The sequence below is a fragment of the Choloepus didactylus genome, chromosome X (genome assembly GCF_015220235.1).
Source record: "Choloepus didactylus isolate mChoDid1 chromosome X, mChoDid1.pri, whole genome shotgun sequence".
In the NCBI taxonomy this organism is placed as follows: Eukaryota; Metazoa; Chordata; class Mammalia; order Pilosa; family Megalonychidae; genus Choloepus; species Choloepus didactylus.
In genome coordinates this window covers 70,228,270-70,245,521 of record NC_051334.1, presented here as the reverse complement: position 1 = coordinate 70,245,521, position 17,252 = coordinate 70,228,270, and the positions used below count along the sequence as shown (strand labels likewise).

At 43.6% G+C, this 17,252-nt stretch overlaps 1 protein-coding gene across 1 annotated transcript in view; it reads right to left on the bottom strand.

Moving 5' to 3' along the window:
* The window catches only part of AR (androgen receptor), a 196,028-nt gene that overhangs the window by 3,157 nt on the left and 175,619 nt on the right, over positions 1-17,252 (bottom strand). The window contains exons 5-7 of the mRNA XM_037822338.1: positions 5,461-5,605; positions 1,398-1,528; positions 397-554 (exon numbers count right to left, since the gene is read on the bottom strand). Coding sequence (XP_037678266.1) covers positions 397-554; positions 1,398-1,528; positions 5,461-5,605 — 434 coding nt within the window. The remainder of the gene's footprint in view (positions 1-396; positions 555-1,397; positions 1,529-5,460; positions 5,606-17,252) is intronic.

Here is a 17,252-nt window from a genome sequence, read left to right as displayed (position 1 = left end):
GAGGTCACAAGAGATCTCTTAAACCATTTTAACCTCTCTTCCTCAACACACACCACATACACACACATACACAAACTCAAACATACATGAGTCAAGGGAGAAGGGAAATCATTCAGGTCTGTTTTGTCTGTTTAGAGAACACATCTGCTCCAAGCCCATTGCTTGAGTCTCAAATGCTCTGTTCTCAACTCCTCTACCCCTTTCACAATATCCAACTGGGACACTGTGACCTGTGTTTCTTTCTTCTCCATTGCATTTTCTTCCTGGACCACACTGAAAGCCAGAGGGGAATGGAGGCACCTCCCAGAAGGTGGTATCAGACCCCAGCAGAACATTTTATCACTTGGCTCTATCAGGCTGCTCTCTCTGACTAAGCACCCTTCATCTTTTGCTTACAGGCTGCACAGAATCCAGGAACTTGGTGAGCTGGTAGAAGCGCCTTGAGCAGGATGTGGGATTTTTTCTCTTGCATGCAATGATACGATCGAGTTCCTTGATGTAGTTCATTCGAAGCTCATCAAAGAATTTTTGACTTTTCAGTCCGTCCACTGGAACTGATGTGGGATGAAGACAGAATGGGGAGGGAAGCATGCCCACGAAGGAGCATTAGACCAAGCACCAAGTTTTCTGACCACAAACTTGACCTCTATCCCCACAGGGAGGGAACTATCTACTTGGCTTCCTGTCAGTTGAAGTTTGTGTGCCTGGGGCCTTCAAGCTGCCAGGGAATACATGGGGAAATGGCTAGCTGGACTGAGTCTGAAGAAATTCAAGTAAATAAAATTTAACAACCTTTCCTTTTTCTAGCCTTCTCATCTACCCATTTCTTAGGATCTATAGACTTATGTTGTTCATAGTTCATGTCTGATTTAGACAAATAAAACACATGGCTTTGCATTCAAATGTTGTCTCCTTTCTTCCTCACAGAGGCTAAGACAACAGTTTGCTTAGAAGAGATACTAAAGAAAATTTCCTTAGATGCCAAATAAACCCTGTCTGAGTCACTTACATAGATCTCCTCTATGTTGGCAGAAGAGGAGATTTCTTCCAGGATGCAATCCCTCCTGCCCTACTGCCCTACAAGGGATGTAAGGTGGTTCTTGCCTGTGTCTATAACAGAAGCTATGGGAAAACATGAAGACTGGCTACAATTGGCCCAAAAGAGCCTTGTCCCAAAGACAGGCTAAGGGTATGTTAGGATTTGATGGAGGCTGAATTCTAGCAAAGAAATTGTTCTCTAGCCATGATGGTCCTTGTCAGGAAAAAGGATGCTGGGGGAGGAGGGGAAAGAAGAAGGGAACTTTCCAGGGGCTGTCTCCCCACCTGTTAAACTTTTAACGGTAAAAGCAGCCCCCCTCTGAGCCCCACATGCATTCTCTGCCCCTCCAGGCACTTACTAATGCTGAAGAGCAGTAGTGCTTTCATGCACAGGAATTCCTGCGGGGTGATTTGAAGCCATCCAAATTCTTGGGAGAGGTGCCTCATTCTTACACACTGGCTGTACATCCGGGACTTATGCATGCGGTACCTGAGAAAGAGACACACACACAGAGAAGAGAAATAATGGGAGTCTTACAACAAGACCAGAGGAAACATTTCTGGTTGCCCTTCCCTCCCTAGGTTCTTCAATAAGAACTTGCTGTGTCTTCTTCTAGTGCTTTAATGACAAGGAACAAGGTTTTTCTTTTTTCTTCTTTTCGTTTTTTAAAAATACAAAATACTAGCAACCTGATATCTACTCATCTCCCCTGGCCAGGAAATGGGTTAGCACATAGAAAGTCCAGGTCTTCTTGCCACTTCTGTTTCCTAAGACAGGGACAGGAAAGCCCAACGAAATGAACACAATGGAACAGGCATTTAATTGCCACAATTACAGCTCTAATGTCCCAGCTAGAGCCAGAGCCAGAGCCTGAACCCAAGCCAGAACCTGCCTTCCAGGCAGCTCAACTTGGAAGATTTCTAGGGGATAGTCCCTAGCAATCAGATCTTAATATAAGGACACCACAACCAACTGACCATGGGTATTCAACTTGTCAATTACCCAGCTTCTTGGTTTGAATTCCATTTCTTACACTAGAAATTCAGTTATTTATTTAAAAACTTCCAGGGAAGGATATTTCACATTTCCTTTCAAAATGAATTCCAATGCTTCTCAAATCAGCCAGAAAGTCTAATCTAAATGGCCCCAGCTGAAGGGGAGCCCAATCCCTCATGTTCTGTCTATCCTTTACCATAGTTTGAGAGCTGTAAACATGTGCAAGCTCCTTTTATCATAGTTACAGTGAAAAGATGATCACATTATCACTTATAAATTATATGGGGAAGTGGCCAAAGTTTGGACAGGCTTCTTGGGGGGAGCAACCTCTCTGTTCCATGAGTAACCATGTCACCGCTCTGAGAGAAGACAGAGTATCCTCTGCATCCTCCTGTCACTTGGGTACTAAGCCCTCACAGTTTTCGGCATTTCAGAAATGGTGTGTGTGTGTGTGTGTGTGTGTGTGTGTGTGTTTGTGTGTGTAAGACAGAATTGATGTTGTAGCATACAGAGGTAGGAAAGGGAATTTGACACTCACCTAAGTGATGAAGACAAAGACGTCACAGGTTAGGCCTGAAGGCTGTGGTTTTACATTTTGGTCCCCAAACCACTAGCCTGGTCTGGAAGTTGAACAGTTTTGGTACTGGGTGGGTGGAAGCTCAGCACCTTATCTCAGGCATATCTTAGCTAACTTGGAGAAAGTTGGAAAGGGGAGGATGGCTTCGATGTATTCAATTTTGGCTGGAGCCCAACTGGAAAGAGGAAGTGTTTAGATGGTACCAAAAATCAACTGACAGTGTTGCTCTAAGTTCTTTCACCCTAGAGAATTTTTTAGTATGGTTTGCTGATATAGGGCCTAGCTCTTCTAGGGTCTCTAATGTACCCACAAGCTTCTGTTGATGACAACACTGCAAGTCATTTTACCACTTAACTCATGGTCTAGCCGTGGAAGACTGCTGTAATACTGCTGCAACATTGCTGCAGGCACTTGGGAGAGAGAAGTTAGAAAGGGAAGGGGAAAGAAGTGGTGAGGGAGGTAAGGGAAGAATTCAGAGGGGAGGGAAAATGAAGGGAAGAAGATAGGGCAAAATAATAGGGGGATACTTAAAGGAGAGAAAGGGAGAAGAGAGGGGAGAGTAGAAAAAAGAGAGGCAAGAAGAAAACTGGGGCAGGCGGGAATAAAGGATAGTGGGTAAGGGGGATTTAAGGATTCAAAAACACCGAGCACAGTGCATGACACATAGAAAGTGTTCAATAAATGACAAATAGTAAGATATCATTATGATCCTATTCTACAGATGAGAAGACTGAGGCTCGGAGAAGTTCAGTAAATTACTCAAGGTCATACAGCTAGGCTTTAAGCCCATTATCACAGAGGAAAATAAAATGAGGGATGATGACAAGGTTTGGTGTTGGAGAGGTCAGAAAACGGGTTGGCCCAGCTTGCACCAATCCCTGTCTCTCTCTTTGGGCTCAGTCTCTCCGTCAGTACCTTGAGCAGGTTGGCAATGATTAACAGTTCTCAAGTGGAGAAGTGTAGCCTTCATAGTGGGTTTTAGAGATGTGTGGGAACATTTTAGGCTGTTACAGTGACTGGGGTCCTATTTAGTGGGCAGGTGTCAGTGACATTGAACATATTCCAATATGTAGGGTCATCCTTCACAATGAAAAATTACTCCTCCCAAAATGTCAACAGCTTCTCTGTTTAGACTAGTCTAGATGTTTCTAGGGACTTTGAGATCTCCAACATAGTGGGTTCCTACAGAAGGGAGGGGAGGCAGGTTGTTTCAGGAGCCCTGGAGCTTGGTGTACCTAGGCCACCCACTGACCCTGTGTTGATCCCTAGAGCATCTTTTGATGAGGTGGATAAGATTGAGCCAGAAAGATGAAGTGAGGTGCCACATTCTAATTCAGAGGCGGAGAAGAAATAATGATTTAGAAAATAACCAATTATCATCTTACAAAGCCCCAAAGATCTCAGAGCTCTTGGGAGACTGATACAGGTGCACAGGGAGTTGATTCAATCACTCAAAGGTTACATAGGGGTGACCAAAGTAATCAGAAAGAGGGCCTTAAGGTCTTCCCTGGAAGATAGCATTATAGGTAACTCTTTGGAGGCTTGGAAACCACAGAGTAGGTCATGCCAAGAGCCCAGTGGTTATTCTTAGCCTCTGGCTACCAGAGAGGGATGGGTTGAAGAGCACAGCCGAGGATGCTCACTCTCCCCTGATTGGCACTGCAGTACTGGAATGAACCACTGCCCTGTGGAATTTATTTTAAGGCTCTATGGATTAGAGGGCTGCAGGGGAGGAAAGGTCAATTCCTTCCCAGACTAAAGGTATTCTTTGTGGTGAGACTGGAACAAAGTCCTTGGGATGATTTTTTCTTGACAGTTCTATCCATAGTGCCATTGAGGTACTTTAAACAGCAGATGTGAGAAGATTATCACTATTAAGGAAGCAGGTATTAGAGAGGGACTTCCTTTTTATCTCTTGCCTACCCTGGACCAAACATTTTATATCCACTAGCTCCCATTCATGCACCATAAAAAACCACTTAAGAATGTTCTATTATTAACATATAGGGAAACTGAGGGTCAAGGAATTTTAGGGTCTTGCCCAAGGAATAGATATAGGAAATTGTAGAGTTGAGATTTTAGTCCTGAAGAGTATAATTCCAAAATCTGAGCACTTGGCCAAATTCAGGAAGCATAAGTAGAACTGGAAACAGAGACTGTATTAGTTAAACCCAGTTTTAAGAGAAGAGAAATGGCTGGGCCAAGGTCACATAGCTAGAGAGTGGTGGAGTTGCTCCTCTCCACCAGTTACCACCATGCTGCAGAAGAGCTTGGGATTATACAGGCATACATTTGAATTCTGTCTCCAACATGCACTAACTGTGTGTCCTTGTGTAAGTCATTTTATTTTGCTGAGCTTCTCCCCATCCACAAAAAAGGTATTACAAGTGTTATTCCATCAAGTTGTCATGAGACCTCAGTGAGGTAATATTTAGAAAGTATCTAGCACAGTCCTGGCACAAAATAGTTGTTGAACAAATGGTGGCCATAGTACATAAAGAACCAAAGGAACCAGAGTCTTTCTGCCCTTTCCCTATGTTGCTCAGAGTGAAGGGGGAGGAACTTTACATGGGTTTCTGAGATAAGCCACAAAGTAGGTCAAAACTATAGCCAAAATACAAGGGTTGGGCCTTGGGTAGGAAAGGGATGGCCTCACAGCCACCCTCCTTTACCTCGAACCAATTGGCTTTTCAGGCAGGGCAATGCCACCTCATACTGGTCTGGCTGGTTAGGGCCTTAACTGTTTTACCTGCAGATGAAACCATCATCCCATCACCCTCATCACCATCCTCACCATCCAGGCTTGCCAGACTGCATTTATGTGGGGTCTAGGTCCAGGAGCACTTACTCATTAAAAACCAGGTCTGGGGCAAAGTAGAGCACCCGGGAGTTGACATTGGTGAAGGACCGCCAGCCCATGGCAAACACCATGAGCCCCATCCAGGAATACTGAATGACTGCCATCTGATCATCCACGTGCAAATTGCGGAAGCCTGGAGAAGAAGGGGCAGGGGTATTGGTCAGTCTGGGAACAGAGAGGCTGAGTTAAGTCTGGGCCTTCACTGGGTCCAAAATCTATGACCCTCTTTCTGCTCCCCAAACCCTTTCTGTTCTCTATTCTATGGGTACCTTGCCCCTGCCAGTTTCTACTACCTTACCTACAGTATCATACACACAAGGCCCTTTATGATCTGCTTCTCTAGACTAATCTCTTGCCACTTGCCTTCTCAAAATTTAGGTTCTAGCCATTTTAAACAACTTACAGTTTGCTGAACACCTCATGCTTTCTCATGCCTCTGTATCTCTGCCTAGGCTGTTGCCTTTGCCTAGAATACAATCTCCCACCCTATCCCAGGCTTTCCATCTGGTAAACATCTACTCATCTTTCAAGTCTTCACGCAAATGCTACTTCCTTTGTGAAGCCCTTTACAACTCATCCAAGAAGAAGACTTAATGATTCTTCTGTTACCTTCTCACTGCACCTGGTGTACCACTACCCCCAATTATAGCACTGACTACACAGGACTGGAATTTATCTATTTACAGGTCTATCTCCCCCAGAAGACATGGAACTTCTTAAAGGCCAGGACCATTTCTTTTTTTTTTTTTTTTTTTTTTTTTTTTTTTTTTTTTTTCTGATAAGCTGCAAAATTTTATTGAGGAGGCTGAGCATATATACTCTAGGGTAGGATGGGGGTGGCTAATAAGGACGGGTGGCGATCTAGGATTGGCTGCTGCTGTTGCTAGGGTGGAAGGCAGATGTAGGGGGATTGGCGGTTGCTGTTGCTGGGGTGGAAGGCAGATGTATGGTTAGTACTTTTGGCGCGAACCGCTTCCGTAAAGAAGGCGGAGGGCAACCCAAGCTGTTGTTGCATCAGCCCTGGCGGCCATGTTTCCGGCATTGCTGAAAGGTGGACTTCATGTATGCTACCTTAATCGCCCACAACAGTGGCAGAACTGGCCTGGTGAAAACCCCTTGGCCTCTGCTGTGCATAGACCCCACAATAGGCATCACCAATGTGGGATGGAGGTGCCATCACCTTTTTTTTTTTTTTTTTTTTTTTTATCATCATTTTATTGAGATATATTCACATACCACACAGTCATACAAAACAAATCGTACTTTCGATTGTTTACAGTACCATTACATAGTTGTACATTCATCACCTAAATCAATCCCTGACACCTTCATTAGCACACACACAAAAATAACAAGAATAATAATTAGAGTGAAAAAGAGCAATTGAAGTAAAAAAGAACACTGGGTACCTTTGTCTGTTTGTTTGCTTCCCCTACTTTTCTACACATCCATCCATAAACTAGACAAGGGACCATTTCTTTTTATTCATTTTTGCATCCCTGGTACACAGCACAGTCCCAGGCATTTGAGTAGACAAACAAGAAATATTTGTTAAATGAATGGAATAAGGAACCTTGATATTTTTATTATATAAAATTGGAATTAGATAATCTCCAAATTCTATCCCTTAAGCTTAGAGAACAGAGGCTCCAAGATGCTACATCTACATTATCACAGAGGTAGAACAGATGTGGCCATGTTCTCCTGGATTTTTTCAAACAGCTAGATGCTTGAAGTTATAAAGGCATCATCTCACGGTTCTTCCCCTAACAGCATCCCATCTCTCTTCTTCTTCCCAAGGTATCCAGACTTATGGGGGATTTTGTCTTGAAATATCTTATTAGGAATACTTCCTTGAATTTGGATAATGCTTCTCACATTCCCATTGATGATCTTAATTGACCCTCTTAATAAACCCAGAGGGTAAGCAATGTAACATTTATTTAACCAACAAGGAACCTGAAAGCGAGAGAAGTTAACTGACTTGACCAAGGTCATATAGTCTATATGCGGCAGAGCTGAGATTAAAATAAGCTCCTCTGATTCTCTTTTCCTGTGCTCTTTCTACTCCACTGGAAAGGTGGTCACAACTTAAGAAATGTCAAGGTCACCAGCTTTCCTGGGCCATAGGTTCAGAACTGAAGTCTGCACTACCCAGACACATTGTTCTGTTGGGTTGGTCCCTACCTACCCACACACCACCATTTACCTTATTTTTTTTTTTTGCCTTCTAAATTTTTATTGGGATTGTTCAGATACCATACAATTATCCAAAGATCCAAAGTGTACAATCACTTGCCCCTGGGTATCCTCATACAGCTGTGCATCCATCACCACACTTAATTTTTGTTCAATTTTTAGAAACTTTTCATTACTCCAGACAAGAAATAAAGTGAAAGATGAAAAAAGAAACAAAGAAAAGGAAACTCGAATCCTCCCCTATCCCTAACCAACCCCCCTCAATTGTTGACTCGTAATGTTGGTATAGTACATTTGTTACTGTTTATGAAAAAATGTTGAAATACTAACTGTAGTATATAGTTTGCAATAGGTATATATTTCTTCCCTATATGCCCCTCTATTATTAACTTCTAATTGTATTGTCATACATTTGTTCTGGTTCATGGAAGCGATTTCTAGTATTTGTACAGTTGATCATGGACATTGCCCACCATAGGATTCAGTTTTATACATTCCCAACTTTTGACCTCCAACTTTCCTTCTGGTGATGTATATGACTCTGAGCTTCCCCTTTCCACCTCATTTACACACCATTCGGCACTGTTAGTTATTCTCACATCTTGCTACTGACATGTCTGTTCATTTCCAAACATTTAAGTTCATCCTAGTTGAACATTCTGCTTATACTAAGCAACTGCTCCCCATTCTTAAACCTCATCCTATATCTTGGTACCTTATATTTCATGTCTATGAGTTTACATATTATGATTAGTTCCTATCAGAGAGACCCTGTGTGCCGGTTTGAGTGTATTGTGTCCCCCAAATGCCATTATCTTTGTGGTCTTGTGTGGGGCAGAAGTTTTGGTGCTGGTTGGATTTGCTTGGACTGTGCCCCACCCAGCTGTCGGTGATGATTTTGATGAGATGTTCCCATGGAGGCATGGCCCCGCCCATTCAGGGTGGGCCTTGATCAGTGGAGCTATATAAATGAGCTGACTCAAGGAGAGGAAAGAGAGTGCAGCTGGGAGTGATGTTTTGAAGAGGAGCAAGCTTGCTAGAGAGGAACGTCCTGGGAGAAAGCCGTTTTGAGGCCGGAGCTTTGGAGCAGATGCCAGCTGCCTTCCTAGCTAACAGAGGTTTCCTGGACGCCATTGGCCATCCTCTGGTGAAGGTACTCGATTGCTGAGGTGTTACCTTGGACGCTTTGTGACCTTAAGACTGTAACTGTGTAGTGAAATAAATCCCTGTTTTATAAAAGCCTATCCATCTCTGGTGTTTTGCATTCTGCACCATTAGCAAACTAAAACAGATTTTGGTACCAGGAGTGGGGTGCTTTTGCTGCTGAGTTTGCAAATACCAAACATGTTGGAACGGCTTTTCAAATGGATAAGGGGAAGATTCTGGAAGAATTGTGAGGAGCCTGATAGAAAAGGCCAAAACTGCTTTAAAGAGACTGTTTATGGAAATATGGACTCTAAAGATACTTCTGATGAGGACTTGAGCAGAAATGATGAATGTGTTGTTGCAAACTGGAAGAAAGGTGATCCTTGTTTTAAAGTGGCAGAGAATTTGGCAAAATTGAGTCCTGGTGTCAGATGGAAGGAAGAATTTGGAAGCAACAACCTGGAATACTTAGCTGAGGAGATCTCCAGACTACGTGTGGAGGATGTATCCTGGCTTCTCCTTGCAGCTTATGGTAAAATGCGAGCAGAGAGAGATAAACTTAGAACTGAACTCTTGGGTTCAAAGAAACCAGAAGCTGATGGCTTGGAAAATTATGAGCTTCCAGGGGGTGGAATCCCAGAAGCTACAGCCCAATGTGAGGATGTTACCAAACATAGAACCCAGCCGCCATTTCAGTACAAGCCAAGATTGGAGATGGAATTATCCAGAAAGGATTTGTGGAAAGTCCTATTGTCTGATGGCTTTGACCCCTGCATGCTTCATGCAAAGCCAACAGAATTTTTGCGAGATCTTTATAGATGGAGCCATTGCCAGTCTGGACTGGAGGAGACAGACAAGGAACAAATTGAAGGAAAAATTTCTTCAAAGACAGAGCCATGGAGGTTGAGGTCTGGAGTCAAGAGGTTTAGGGCTGGGAGAGCGGGGTAGCCCACATGCATGGAAAGGGTGAGTTTGCTCTGGAGGTCGAGGGCGGGCTTTCCGCCTCGTTGCTCTGGAAGAGTTTTGCCACCTCAGGTCCCAAAGAGGGTGGAGCACATTTCCAGGGAATTGGGGAGAGCCTGGCTGCCACCCCATTGTTCTGAAGGGGTTGAGTGTGTGCCCTGGAGATGGAAAGGAATCCGGGAGCTGCCCCAATGTTTGAGGAGGGTGGGGCCAAGAAGGTGGTCTCCCCAATGTGTGGATATGTTGGAGTACTCACCCAAGCATTTGGAGAGGAAACAGCTGCCAAAAAGGCCCTTGGGAAGGGTTAGGCTCCCACTCTCTCAAGCCCCAAGGATGCAACATTGTTTTGTTAATGACTCTCAGACTTTGAAATCTAATGGAGTTTGTCCTGTGGGTTTTAGAACTGTTTTGCTCCTGTTAACCCTGTTTTCCTTACTGTTTCTCCTTATGGCAATGGAAATGTTTATCCTATGAATGTCCCTCCTTTGTATATTGGGAGCACATAACTTGTTCTATGTTCACAGATCCACAGCTAAAGAAAAATTATGCCTTGGGACTGACCACGCCTAAGTTGATTTTGATGAGATTTTGTGCTTAACTATTGTTACTGAAATGATGTAAGTTTTTGTGATATTGTGATGGAATGAATGTATTTTGTATTTGGAAAGATAATGTCATTTTGGGGTCCAGGGGGTGGAATGTGCCGGTTTGAGTGTATTGTGTTCCCCAAATGCCATTATCTTTGTGGTCTTGTGTGGGGCAGAAGTTTTGGTGCTGGTTGGATTTGCTTGGAGTGTGCCCCACCCAGCTGTCGGTGATGATTTTGATGAGATGTTCCCATGGAGGCGTGGTCCCGCCCATTCAGGGTGGGCCTTGATCAGTGGAGCTATATAAATGAGCTGACTCAAAGAGAGGAAAGAGAGTGCAGCTGGGAGTGATGTTTTGAAGAGGAGCAAGCTTGCTAGAGAGGAATGTCCTGGGAGAAAGCCGTTTTGAGGCCGGAGCTTTGGAGCAGACGCCAGCTGCCTTCCTAGCTAACAGAGGTTTTCCGGACGCCATTGGCCATCCTCCGGTGAAGGTACCCGATTGAAGAGGTGTTACCTTGGACGCTTTGTGGCCTTAAGACTGTACCTGTGTAGCGAAATAAACCCCTGTTTTATAAAAGCCTATCCATCTCTGGTGTTTTGCATTCTGCAGCATTAGCAAACTAAAACACCCTGCAATATTTGTCCTTATGTGTCTGGCTTATTTCACTCAGTATATTGCCCTCAAGGTTTTGTCATCAACCCATCATTTTTTATATGGTTTTGTTCACTCACCATACATTCCATCCTAAGTAAATAATCGATGGTTCTCTGTATGGTCATATATTTATGTGTTCAGCACCTTCACCACTATCTATATAAGGACATCTACATTTCTTCCACAAGGCAGGAGGGAGAGTCAAAGAAGGTAAAGAGGCAAAAGAAAGAGGAAAAAAAATGACAGCTAGGAAGCAGAAAAAGGAAAAATAACCCTAAATCAAAGTAGAGTAAGGAGTCAAACAACACCACCAATATCAAGTGTCTAACATGCCTCCCCATCCCCCCCTCTTATCTGCATTTACCATGGTATATCACCTTTGTTACATTAAAGGAAGCATAATACAATGATTATATTAGTTACAGTCTCTAGTTTATGTTGATTGCATCCCTCCCCCAATGCCTCCCCATTTTTAACACCTTGCAAGGTTGACATTTGCTTGTTCTCCCTCGTAAAAGAACATATTTGTACATTTTATCACAATTGTTGCACACTCTAGATTTAACCAAGTTACACAGTCCCAGTCTTTATCTTTCCTCCTTTCTTCTGGTGTTTCACATGCTCCCAACCTTCCTCTCTCAATCGTATTCATAGTTATCTTTGTTCGGTGTACTTACATTGTTGTGCTACCATCTCCCAAAATTGTGTTCCAAACCACTCACTCCTGTCTTCTGTCAGTCTGTAGTGCTCCCTTTAGTATTTCCTGTAGGGCGGGTGTCTTGTTCAGAAAGTCTCTCATTGTCTGTTTGTCAGAAAATATTTTGAGCTCTCCCTCATATTTGAAGGACAGCTTTGCTGGATACAGGATTCTTGGTTGGCAGTTTTTCTCTTTCAGTATCTTAAATATATCACACCACTTCCTTCTTTCCTCCATGGTTTCTGATGAGAGATCTGCACATAGTCTTATTAAGCTTCCTTTGTATATGATGGATCGCTTTTCTCTTGCTGCTTTCAGGATTCTCTCTTTGTCTTTGACATTTGATAATCTGATTATTAAGTGTCTTGGCATAGGCCTATTCAGATCTATTCTGTTTGGAGTACGCTGCACTTCTTGGATCTGTAATTTTATGTCTTTCATAAGAGATGGGAAATTTTCATTAATTATTTCCTCTATTATTGCTTCTGACCATTTTCCCTTCTCTTCTCCTTCTGGGACACCAATGATACGCACATTATTGTACTTTGTTTCATCTTTAAGTTCCCGGATACGTTGCTCATATTTTTTCATTCTTTTCTCCATCTGCTCCTTTGCATGTAGGCTTTCAGGTGTTTTGTTCTCCAGTTCCTGAGTGTTTTCTTCTGCCTCTTGAGATCTGCTGTTGTATGTTTCCATTGTGTCTTTCATCTCTTGTGTTGTGCCTTTCATTTCCATAGATTCTACTAGTTGTTTTTTTGAACTTTTGATTTCTGCCTTATATATGTCCAGTGTTTTCTTTACAGCCTCTATCTCTTTTGCAATATCTTCTCTACACTTTTTGAATTGATTTAGCATTAGTTGTTTAAATTCCTGTATCTCAGTTGAAGTGTATGTTTGTTCCTTTGACTGGGGCATAACTTTGTTTTCCTTAGTGTAGGTTGTAATTTTCTGTTGTCTAGGCATGGTTTCCTTGGTTATCCAAATCAGGTTTTCCCAGAGGAGAACAGGCTCAGGTCCCAGAGGGAAGAAATATTCAGTATCTGGTTTCCCTGAGGGTGTGTCTTAGAAAATTGCTCCACCCTTTGATGCCTCAGGTCACTGTGCTTTTCTGCCCAGCAGGTGATGCCTGTTAGCCTATAATTCTTGACTGGTGTGAGGAGGTATGGCCGTGTTCCCCCAGGCTCTGGGGTCTGGTTCTGAATGGAAAGGGCCCCACCCCTTTCCTCTTAAAGAAGATAGACTCCCTAGGGGGAGGTCATTAGCATTTCAATGGTCTCTCTCTCTGCTTGTGTGGTCTCCACCCTTCTCTGAGTAACAGCCCTGGAAACTGAAAATGGGGCTTTCTCCACTGAGCCAAAAAGGAAACATAGTCCCCTTCAGACCTAGTCTAAGGCAACCCTCCAGCTCTCCAAGGTCAGTCGTCATCCAAAGCCTCTGTTTTTTGGGGATGTGTACCTGTAGTGAGCAGTTCACACTCACTACTTAAAACCCCAGTTGGAGCTCAGCTGAGCTATATTTGCTTTCTGGGAGAGAGCTTCTCTCTGGCACCATGAGGCTTTGCAGCTCAGGCTATGCGGGAGGGGTCTTGCAACTTGGATCCGCAGGTTTTACTTACAGATTTTATGCTGTGATCTTGGGCATTCCTCCCAATTCAGGTTGGTGTATGATGAGTGGACAGTCTCGTTTGTCCCCCCGCAGTTATTCTGGATTATTTACTGGTTGTTTCTCATTTTTTTTAGTTGTTCCAGGGGGACTACTTAGCTTCCACTCCTCTCTATGCTGCCATCTTGCCCAAGCTGCCTTACCTTATCTTTTAAGTCTTGATCCTCTCAGACATCAGAGGTTCCAGAGTCCATCCTTATTGTGGCCTCATCACACCCCATAGCACCACACTTGGTAGGCAATATTAGCTCTCACGACTGTGCCTCCTTCCTTCACTGTAGTTACATACTGGAAAATTGGCCATAGCCTCAGACCCCAGAGTATTTCCTGCTTGGAGCACTTCTGCAGCACAGAATTCCTCTGACTGACCTTTTCCAGTAAGAGAGAAGAAGCAGGGGCCAAGTGTGTACATATAAATATCTCTTGGGAAAGAGTTTTAGGAACTTGAGCCCTGAACCTCTTGGGTGGGAGGCAGTAGGGAACAAGAAAAGCCTTGGCTTGTGTGTTGTGATCTTCTAGAGGAGTTTGTGATTGTGAGGGTGAATGGGAGGATGAGGATTAAACTGTACATGTATGAGTAGTTTTGTTGCAATACTATTACACAATGTAATGTAATATGCTTGTGAGAGCTGCTCAGCACTCAAGTCTAATTACTGTAGACACATCAGCAACATAGAAGGCTAATTTTGCTATATGTTTAATCTGATTATAGTATGTAACTCCGTGTTCTAATGCTCAGACTTTGAAGTAGCCTGCTTAGGTAGTGTGGCTATTAAGAGGTGACTTGAGGAAACAGTAGCCAGAGCCTACAGATTTTCTTAGGTACACACTTGCTCAGCATGTATTTGTTTCTGCATTAAGCTGTTCTAGAGAAATATAAAGGAATCATTATCAGCTTTTCAAAAAACCAAAGAGTTTAGGGAGCAGAGGAAGTTTCTTTGACACTCTGTTTTCTCATTAGAATCCAATCAACATCATTTTTTTAGCACTCTACAGTGGAATCCTGTAATTCAATGTTAGTCGGGGAGAATAAGTCCAAAGAAAGCCTAGTTTGAGAACCTTTGCCTTAGCACACCTGTCAGCCAATATCTTCAAAGAAGATGACTCAACCTTGGGGCCCATGCATGTGCTTCTAGATAAGATTGTTCATAAGTGAAATTGAGCTTAGTGGAGGCTATGGCTTAGCACTCAAGCCTAATAAAAATGAGCTACCATTTACAGAGCACCTACTATGTTCAAACTTCTGTACTAGGTGCTCTTTATACATAATTTCTACTGTCGAAAACAACTTGCAAGGTAGTGATTGTTCTACCATCTCTACAGTTGAGGAAAAGAAGCATAGATAAGGTGTATGATTTGCTCAAAGGTCATACAAGTATATAGCTAAGATTCCATATCAGTTACATATGATTCCAAACATACTGTATACACAAGACCTGTTCACTCATCCTCTATTAATAGTTATTATTTATTAATGTGCCTTGTACACTATATAGCATTTTCCATATACTATTGTCATCACAGAAAACCTACAACAAAATTTATTATCTGACTAGGTGTGTAGCACAGTGACTTGTACAGGACAGGAACTCAATCTGTTGAATGAATATATGAATTGAACCAGTAGGCAATTATTGATAACATAAAGAATGGTTCTTGTATTAGTTAGGGTCCTCCTTGGAAACAGAATCAATGAGAGATGTCTCTGATTATCAAATTGTAAAAGTGACTCACGCAACTGCGGGAGTGCACAAGTCCAAATTCTGCAGAGCCGTCAACAAGCTGTCAACTCCAAGGAAGACGTCCGACGAACTCCTCGGGAAACGAACCGACAACTTTGACGAACTCCTCAGGAAACGAACCAGCAACTTTGACGAACTCTTCAGGAAACGAACTGGCAACTTCAACAAGCTCCCCAGGAAATGCTTCACTGAGCAGCTGAAGAAAGAAGTGAAGGTTCTCTAACCGTCTGGCTTATAAGCCTCCAACTGATCACCCGGACCAAATCCAGCCAATTGCATTCTCTCACTGTGGAAGCACGCCCCTTGATGAGTCATCAGTCAGCTGCAGTCAATTAACTGATGATCCGACAAACCACCCCGTTGGTTTATTAACCGGCCTCAAATATCCTCACAGCAATCGTCAGGCCAGTGCCACCTAGCCAAGTTGACACATGAACCCAACCATCACAGTCCACCCCTTGTCAACTTGGCAGTTGTACACATCACCTAAAACCATACCTTCAAAATGAACGTTACAGCTTATGCCTTATGATAAGGGGATAAGACAGAGAAGAAAGCAAAAATATTTTCTTTACAGACAAATACAAACATAATCATAACAAAATGAGGAGGAAATATTCATGTCATCATAGTCCTCATTTCTGTAACTGGTCACGTGGCCGTAGTTCATATTTATCATGACCTTCTTCCACTACCCATTCCATGTTCCCTTTACCCTCAGCAAGCACTTCAGCTGGCCGTGGTTCTTTGCCTGGTGGGGTGACCCAAACCTTCATTCCTGAAGTTTCTTGGCCATTGGTAGTCCTGCCTGGATTGGGTTGTTGCAGTTTTCCATTGACTTGAATCACGGGGCATGGTAGTACTAAGAGACACCCTAGGGGATCTCCTGTATTCCAGGAAAACTCTTCTTTACTTCCATTGTGTAGTTGCAGTGCTATTTCCCCTTGATAGTCAGGATCAATCACCCCAGCCAGTACAGTAATCCCCTTACTTGCCTGTTGATTCAGAGGCATAAAAAGCCCAAAGTGGCCAGGTGGCAGCCTTAACTTCCAGTTCAATGGGATTATTGTTGCGTTTCCTGGTGGAAGCATTCCTCCTTTTGGAACCAAGACTTGTAGACCAGCAGAGCTTAAACTTGCAGGGACAGGAAGCAAAAATTTCCCTAGTGGATCACTAGGAGTGATAGTGAGTGGTGCTACTCCTGTTTCCACCCCTTGATTCCTGGACCCATGAATCCTGGCTATGGGAGAAACAGCACCGTAGAGTGGACGCTGATTCAGAGCATACACAGCCTCCTGGAGAACACTGCCCCAACCCTGCAAGGTATTGCCACCTAGTTGGCGCCATAATTGAGTCTTCAATAGGCCATTCCACCGTTCTATCAACCCAGCTGCTTCTGGATGATGGGGAACATGGTAAGACCACAGAATTCCATGAGCATGTGCCCATCCCCTCACTTCATTTGCTGTGAAGTGGGTTCCTTGGTCCGAAGCAATGCTGTGTGGAATACCATGACAGTGGATGAGGCATTCTGTAAGTCCATGTATCGTAGTTTTGGCAGAAGCATGTCGTGCAGGGAAGGCAAACCCATATCTGGAGTATGTGTCTATTCCAGTAAGAACAAATCGCTGCCCTTTCCATGATGGAAGTGGTCCGATGTAATCAACCTGCCACCAGGTAGCAGGCTGATCACCCCGAGGAATGGTGCCATATCGGGGACTGAGTGTGGGTCTCTGCTGCTGGCAAATTGGACACTCAGCAGTGGCTGTGGCCAGGTCAGCCTTGGTGAGTGGAAGTCCATGTTGCTGAGCCCATGCATAACCTCCATCCCTACCACCATGACCACTTTGTTCATGAGCCCATTGGGCAATGACAGGAGTTGCTGGGGAAAGAGGCTGATTGGTATCCACCAAACGGGTCATTTTATCCACTTGGTTATTAAAACCTTCTTCTGCTGAAGTCACCCTCTGGTGAGCATTCACATGGGACACAAATATCTTCATGTTTTTTGCCCACTCAGAAAGGTCTATCCACATACCCCTTCCCCAGACTTCTTTGTCACCAATCTTCCAATCATGTTCCTTCCAAGTCCCTGACCATCCAGCCAAACCATTAGCAACAGCCCAGGA